Source organism: Zingiber officinale, chromosome 2B (assembly GCF_018446385.1).
Source record: "Zingiber officinale cultivar Zhangliang chromosome 2B, Zo_v1.1, whole genome shotgun sequence".
Lineage (NCBI taxonomy): Eukaryota > Viridiplantae > Streptophyta > Magnoliopsida > Zingiberales > Zingiberaceae > Zingiber > Zingiber officinale.
Genome location: NC_055989.1, coordinates 15,936,355 through 15,944,353, shown reverse-complemented (window position 1 = coordinate 15,944,353; position 7,999 = coordinate 15,936,355). Strand labels below are relative to the sequence as shown.

Here is a 7,999-nt window from a genome sequence, read left to right as displayed (position 1 = left end):
GAGCATCTACCAGTTGTAGAGACACCTGATGATAGTAGTTCTCCTAGTGGTTAGTTGTTAACACTTTTGCTATTTACAAAAGTTTTATTTAGTTTGCTATTTATTTAAGTATTTTATTTGTTAATTGTTAACACTTTTGCAGACATTGGGCGAACGCTATTTAGGGAGACACGTGACACACATTCTGATATGCTACGACCTCATATCAATGAACGGCGTAAATTACCTGCTATATTTTGTTAGAGCGATGGGCATCCGATTGGCCCAAACGCTGCTCCTTTTATGATCGAGTTAGGTCTGTCAGTAACGAAGTTTGCAACTTTACAAGCCAAAAGTTGGAAGCACGTCCTTGTCAACAATAAAAGGATGATATACGATAGATTATCAGTAAGTAGGACTAAAGTTTTATTTTTATAACCACTCCTTTATTACTAACCACTTGCAAAATAAATTTATTTTTTCAGGCTGCGTTTAATATTAGTTTCAGGAGGGTGAATCGTCGATCATAAAGGAGACCGACCGGTTAATGAGTTCAAGGTATAGAGACAATCGAACTAAAATGTATGGATACTATAAGAAGCAATTGCAACTCCTCCTGTTGAGCGCCAACAACATATGCCGATCGAGTTTTGTGAGGACAAGAAAATTGGGACTACATGTGTACTCTATTTGAATCAAAGGTAGTTCAGGTAACTCATTGTATATATATATATATAGAAATTTGTTATCCTGCGCGACGCCACAGTGCGCGCCTGTGCGCGCCGCGCAGGATAACAACTGTTTTTTCTTCTTTTTTTTATTTTTTTTTAATTTATGAATTAAAAAATAATTAAAAAATAAAATATCTTTTTTTGAGAGTTTATTTCTAGGGTTCAGGCTTTGGTTATAGTGTTAAAGTTATTTTTTTTATTTAGATTTTACCTCTAGGGTTTAGGCTTTCCAATTAGGTTATAGTGTTTGGTTTTAAAAAAAAATTAATTTAAGCATTTATTGAGTATTGTAATATGTTGAGGGGATATATTAAGATATTAAATATTTATATAAGGAAATGTTAAATTTTTTAATTGATTTTTTAAATTTAAAATATTAAAAAAATCAAAAAAATAAAAAAAAACCGAGCGATCTCCTGCGCGCGCGCACAGTCGCGCACTGTGCGAGCGCGCAGGAGATCACTCCTCTATATATATATATATTGTATTGTAGAAACGATTTACGATAATGTTGAAAATAGAGGGAAACTCCCAAATAACATCGTGGAGGTTCAAAACCATTCATTCAGTATAATTACGATTGTGTAAGAGCTAATTTTATAATTATTGTATATTGTTTAATATTAAAATATTAACACGTTATTTTTCAAGATCGATAAGTCACAGAGAAAAGATCAGATTTCCATCTTTAATGAAACTTATTATAGCTCGGCAAAATGGTGGATTGAGAAGATGGCTCATACTACATATGTATGTTATGAATTTTTTAGTGAATTTGTTCTTAACTTGTATAATTAGATGTTGATGATATTTTTAATATGTTTATTATTTCTAGGATGATATGGTTAGATTTCGTGATGAGTTTGTTCAAACCTTAGGAAGTTCAGAAAATGCCATTGATTCACTCTAAATTGCCGCTGTTTGTGATCAGGTTAGCGATATATCTTATGCTTAATCATATTAAATGATATCGATGTATTAGTAGTTATATCATATATACTATTTTCATTATTGTACCTTCTTGTTTCATTGATTCAGACAACTTAAAATCAAATACTCCACTATCTATTCTGATTGTTCATTAATAGGTCATTGATACTTATTCTAGCTATATTAGAGGACTTGGAAGTGGATCAAAGTCAGTTAGATCAACTTCTTCAGATGTCACTTCATCCTGATCAAGTAACATAGCTTTGCGGGAACAACTTCAATCCACCCAGCAACAACTACAAGACACAACAAAAGAGTTAACAAAAATCCGAGTTCAGTTAGCAAGAACCCAAGTTAAGTTGGCATCAGTGAAATCGAGACAAGATATGTTGAACAAATTCTGAACCGGTTGACATTTGGAACATTATAATCATTGATCGATAATTCCTCTTCAGCTCCACCTCATCCTCCTCGATCTTAGATGCATTTGTTGTGAACTTTTGGTAACTTGATGATATTATGAACTTGTTAGTTTTATAAACTTGATGAACTTGTAATTAGATATGTGAATTTGATAATGTTAATGCTGTGTATTTTGTGGATTTGTAAATTTTTGATATATTATGAATTTGATGTGCTCATAGATATACTTATGTATTAATATTATGTGATTGTTGTATATTTGTATACAGGATATGCTTTTTAAATAGTCAAAAACTGTTTAAAAAAAATAGGGTTTGCGACGAATTTAACATGATTCGTCGCTAACCCCATTGGCACTAACATCATTTATTAGCGGCGAGTTGGAGCTTTTTGCCGCTACGATGCTCTGTCCGTGGATCAGCATGAAGGCGTCAGTTATGAAGCAGACATCAATGGTTGGCCACATCAATGGATGACAGTTACAAATGTAGAAAACAAGGCGTCCTTTACGAATGAGAAAAAGGAAGCGTCGATTACATTAGTTACAAACCCTAGAATTACACAGCTGCTTGAAATAAAGGCATAACATGAAGAAAAAAAGTTTGCCGATACAAGACAAGTGCCCCTTCTTCTCCTTAGCTTCTTCTGCATATAAGGTGTTGATATCAACGAAAAGGGAGGCAAGGGACTAGTTTGCTCAATTTAACTGCAAAACTAATATTTCTATCCTATTATTCTCCGTTCTTTTCTCCATTCATTTCTCGAACTCTAACTTGAACGTCCGAAGAGGTCATGCCAAAGCGCACCTGGCTCCCTCCTAACCTTCCGTCGGTCTATTTCAGCCAGGCAGCGGAGTGCTCATCAAGGCAAGGAAGGGGTTGATTTGTCAAAATTTGGATCATCCCATCTCCCATTAGGGATCCTCTGGTCCACAAATTACGGATTAGGGGATGGTCCACTGATGAGGACCCTTGATTTGGATGGACCTCATCTTTAAATAAGTGGGATCCATCTAAATCAAGGGTCATCATGTAGTGGATCATTCCCTGATCCTTAATTTGTGAACCAGAGGATATGCTCTCCCCATCTCCACCCTGCAAGTGCACCCGATCCGCGACTAAAGAAGATAGATCCAGTAGCAACTGACGTGGTCTAAGTCAACCGAAAAATATAATAATCCAGCTGGAGTTAACCCATTCCCAATGATGGATCCAGACAAAAAAAGAAGAGGGTGCTCAAAGAAGAGAACTGGAGCTTGTCTTCCTTTTCGTTGCCCCTCGGACTACAGCATACTGATGGAATTTTCCGGGAGCAAGGGGGTGCTCAAGCACACCCCCGCTCCCCCTAGATCCGCCACTGCCCATTCCTCCGGATCATATCACTAAGAGTACCCATATCAGCTACTATATCCAAAAATGTTACCTTAAATTTTGGATTGGATAGTTAAAAATCTTTACATCAGCTATCCTATTCATTTCCTAAATTTAGATTTGATGAATAGTGACTCTCTAAATTTAGGGAATGAAATCATTATCCTAAAATTAAAATAATATAATAAAAAATTAAGGATGATGGAAATTTTAGAGTAGTTGATGTAGTGTGTAGTAAAAAATGATTGTCTAAATTTAATAAAGTGAATGATTTATTTTAAATTTTAGATATAGTAATAAGAAAATTGATGTGGATTTTAATGTTTAGCAATAGATCAGTACGTACCGCTCCATCAAAAACAAGCGTAAGAAGACAATTTGGAGAACAAATTAATGTACAAATCTATTATCCCTTCTGCGCCTAGACACATGCTCCAGCCTCCGGGTGCACAAGCTATAACAGAATTAGTTTATTCATCGATCGAAGACGTCTACAGACTACAGTAGTAGTGATCTTACCAGGAAGTAGCTCTCGCCCATCTGCAGGCTCTGCAGCAGAATTCCATGTTCATCGACAGGCAGCAGCTGTCCAGAGGAATGCACCAGCACCGCGCTTTGGCCGAACATGGCTCTCATGTCTAAAGGCCCTCTCGGCGCTTCCCATCGCATCCCGTTGATGAACACCGTGATCGTGTTGTCGATCGATTCTTTAATTGGGCTATACTGATCGGGTTGCTTCGTGTAGTTGAAGATGGAATAATTGCCTTCCATGAACCCTCCCATCCGGTGAGAGATCGACAAGAGGTCCTCGTCGGCTGCCGGCCAGGAGGAGGAGGAGGAGGAGGACGGCGAGGCGGAAGAGGAACGTGCAGTGGAGGAGGAGTAAGGCGGTGAGGATGAGGCGAGGGCTGAGGCGGCCTGCAGCTCCCGCTGGCGGCGGCGGGAGCGGGAGCGGCGGTTCTGGAACCAGTAGAAGACGTTGGCGTCGCTGACGGCGCCGAACTTCTCGAGCAGCTTGCGGATGCGGACGGTCTCGTTTTTGGGCGGGTTCACCGTCCCGCTGTTGAAGATGGACTCCAGGATGAGGATCTGTTCCGGTTTCGGGGTCCACCGGGAGCGGACAGCCGCCGGCCCGGCCGCCGCATCGCCGGGGCTGCTGCCGTTACTCCGGCCTTCCATGGACATAATTGTAATTATGGTTGAAGGATGGGCGAATGGACAAACACAATCAGGGCAAGTCAGACTGTATATTTATAGATGGAAAATCCTTTGTTTTTTTTTTTTTTAATATAATCCAATATCCCAGCCTTCGGCTGATTAATTTTAAAGTGGGCCCTCTTCCTCGGTTCGCCCACTTGATAAATTCGTAAGCACGAGTCCTAACTTCTAGCGTTGTCCAAGAATTTGATCACGACGGACACATTTTTGGATTTCTTTAGAATTGAACACGGATCTCCTCGGGACGGTACGATTATTAAGATATAAGATATTATCATATGAAATTTTAGGATTAAAATTTGATATGTTCGAACATATCTTTTTATATGTTTTGATTATTTGTACTAATGACTAGTAGTCTATGATTTATCTTCTCTGTATTAGTCTAGTATAAGGATGGATTACTAAAGGTACTGAAGATGAGTGAATCGTCTTTTATCACTTGAGAATTGAACATGAGAGCTCTGTTTACACATAGTTCCGAATGTTTGGGATTGTGATTTCTTTTTTTTATTGAAATTAGAGTTGCAAACTAATTCATTAGAGCATTCACAATGGCGTACGTGAGCGAGTGGAAGGGAGGTCCTTCACCTTCGGCAAGGAGTGGCTCTGTGTTTATGGAGTTGCTCCTATATATATATATATATATATATATATATATATATATATATATATATATATATATATATATAAAATGAATTTTTAATTTAAATTTGACATTGGAGAGGTTTTTTAGGGGAAGATATGGTGGTGCTATTTTTAATTATATATAAGGTAAAATATAATAAAAAATTAAAATTCATGGAAAGTTATTGAAAGATTTTTTTTATATTATAAAGATATATAAATATTTTTACTTTTAATGTAACATTGACGTGGCATTGAGAGCTCCTACCAGTATAGATGCCTTAGGTTCCAAAAATATTTTATTCTTATTTAAAATTATTGAATTGGTGTCGCATTAGAACATGTTTAATAACTTGTAAATAAAATTTGAACCATAATATTTTATTTTATTGTTCATGAGTTACCGTGAAGCAAACTCAATCTAGTTTTGCTTGGTATACTCAGTTTCAATTCAAATACACTTCACTTCAATTAAGGCTCAAATAATTTGAACTTAAATTTGAGTTATAATTCAATTAATAATTCTGATCTAATCAGAGTTCAAATAACTCGATTTAAACTGAAACTCAAGTTAAAATTATTTATATTTTAATCCAATTTGAATATTATATATTTCTAAACTTAAACTCCACTATTAATATTTTTATACTATTTAGCTCAATTCTGTTTAGGAATTAAAAGTTTCACAATGCAAACAAAGATGTTAAAATCAAGAACTTAACTTTAAAGAGTGCATCAAAAAAATGTGCATAATCATGTGCTATAACCGAATACTAAAATGAGCTTGATTGTGAAGGGAAGTTGTTTTTTCTTTGCTTGATTAGTTTAGTTCGCCGGTTTGAACGGCTACAAAGGCATTTGAACGAGCTTCTATGATTGGCCGAGTTCACGAGAATGAGTGGTGTTCTTTTGGATTCAATCGAATGGTTAATGATCTAGAATATGAGTCAGACGAAAATCGGTTGAGATGTCGTCGGTATTGATGGAGAGACGACTCGGGGACACCTGGCATATGTGCACCAGAAAATAAACCCCCACGTGAAACTGAATGACGGCGGTGACCTACTCGGCGGTACTTAGACTTTGCGCACACTCAGACAAGCACACGAAACGTTAGAGACCAGAAACCAAGAAAAAAATCTCCGGTGCAGGTCCGCCGATGCTTAAGTTAGGTACTTTTCCCCCAGAAGAACAGTGTACGAAGGAAAAAAAACTGTTGAAGATAAGTGCGAATGTGTAAGAAAGCGTACCTCCTCAAGGGAGATGACCTCCCTTTTTATATGACCGTACGTACCTCTGGAGAATGACCGATGTCATAAAATGTCGGGTGTCAGGGCCTATCGGGTGATTGAGGGCGCATGACACCCTCCTATGGACTGAAAGAAGGCTCCATTCGCAGATGACAGCAAACCATTGGAATATTCCCTGACATATAACGGTTATTTTCTGACAGACGATTATGATTCCCTCATATTGTTGTCGCCTAGTGCCTTCTATCCCGTCCGGATTTAACTACGGGCAACTCGGGATGGCTGTTAGGATGTGGCGCCTGGCTCAAGTCTTGATGAGGGAGACAAGCTGCGACTAGGGTCCCCTCCTCCACGCTTGGAGTACTGGAAGATCGGCCGGGGGCCATCTTACTGAAAGTACCAAGTCTGTCTATGCAGATCGAGTTGAGGGAACCAGGCCAGTCGAGGAAGGTTGGGCCTTACCCCAAGCTACGCCTTATGTCTCTGATCTGGAATCCCGATCTGTAAGCCCCCGATTGAGAATTATGCAGCTGATGAGGTCAAGCGGTTCAACTCCTTTCTCTAACTGTTGACTGTCACGTCCCCTTGACTTCTGACTGTCATGTCACTTTGATTTCTGACCGTCACACCCTCTTGATTTCTGACTGTCACGCCCTCTTGACTTCTGACTGTCACGCCCTCTTGACTTCTGATCGCCTGGCTTTACCGAACTCCACCTTTATATACTGTATCAGTTAAATATTCCTATGTTTAGTCGTAAAAATAATTTTAAAATACTTATTTTCATGAATTGATAACTATTTTAAATTCATAAGAAATAGAGATTCCTTGTTGAATTTGATATATCAGAAGAATGCATTTGATTTGCTTGACTATAGTCGACCTCGACAAATCGAATGGGTTAGGGAAATTGGTTTGGGGAACTAAGCTAATATACTTATGTTGCTAGAAAAGTTTTCAAGCATGGTCTATTTTTCATAAATGCATCATCAAATTTTAATTGTAGTATATACATTTTTCATCTAAAGTAAACTACATAAAAAAAAATTATATGTTAGAGCTTAAATATTATTTTGAAATGCATAATTTATGCACTTCAAAACGGTTGAGTTTTGTGTTTTTAATTCAAAGTATTTTTCTTATTTTTAGTTATTATGGTAATGCATATGTAAATACATTTAGTCCCATATTGTTAAGTTAAGAAGGTTGGAAGACTTTATATATGGATCTCTTCCATCCTTGCTTGGCAAAGTTAAGGGGACCTACACACATGCGCGGGCCGAGCTCAAATCAGGTGGTTTCGAGGGATTCGATCCGAAAATCCATAAACCGGGCGCGACGCATGCGATCATCGCGTGCAGGAGGGGTGCAAATCCCCAACTCGCCTGACGCACTTCAAACCAACGCTTTGGTTCGCTAGCGAAGCAGTATTCCGCGTGTGAGGGAATCGACATTTTTGTTCGCTGGCGAA

At 38.0% G+C, this 7,999-nt stretch overlaps 1 protein-coding gene across 1 annotated transcript; it reads right to left on the bottom strand.

The window, feature by feature from the left end:
* Nucleotides 1-2,539: 2,539 nt before the first annotated feature.
* LOC122049006 (WUSCHEL-related homeobox 11-like) lies at nt 2,540-4,659 on the bottom strand. The gene is made up of 2 exons (XM_042610508.1): nt 3,953-4,659; nt 2,540-3,887 (listed from the first exon to the last, which is right to left on the bottom strand). The coding sequence occupies exons 1-2, from the start codon at nt 4,616-4,618 to the stop codon at nt 3,855-3,857; spliced, it is 699 nt and encodes a 232-aa protein (XP_042466442.1). The 5' UTR covers nt 4,619-4,659; the 3' UTR covers nt 2,540-3,854.
* Between the last annotated feature and the right edge of the window lie 3,340 nt (nt 4,660-7,999).

Coding starts and splice junctions, on each gene's coding strand:
- LOC122049006 (XM_042610508.1), bottom strand. CDS start 4,618: ATGTCCATGGAAGGCCGGAGTAACGGCAGCAGCCCCGGCGATGCGGCG. Junction 3,888..3,952: donor TGGGCGAGAGCTACTTCCTG/GTAAGATCACTA, acceptor ATTCTGTTATAG/CTTGTGCACCCGGAGGCTGG.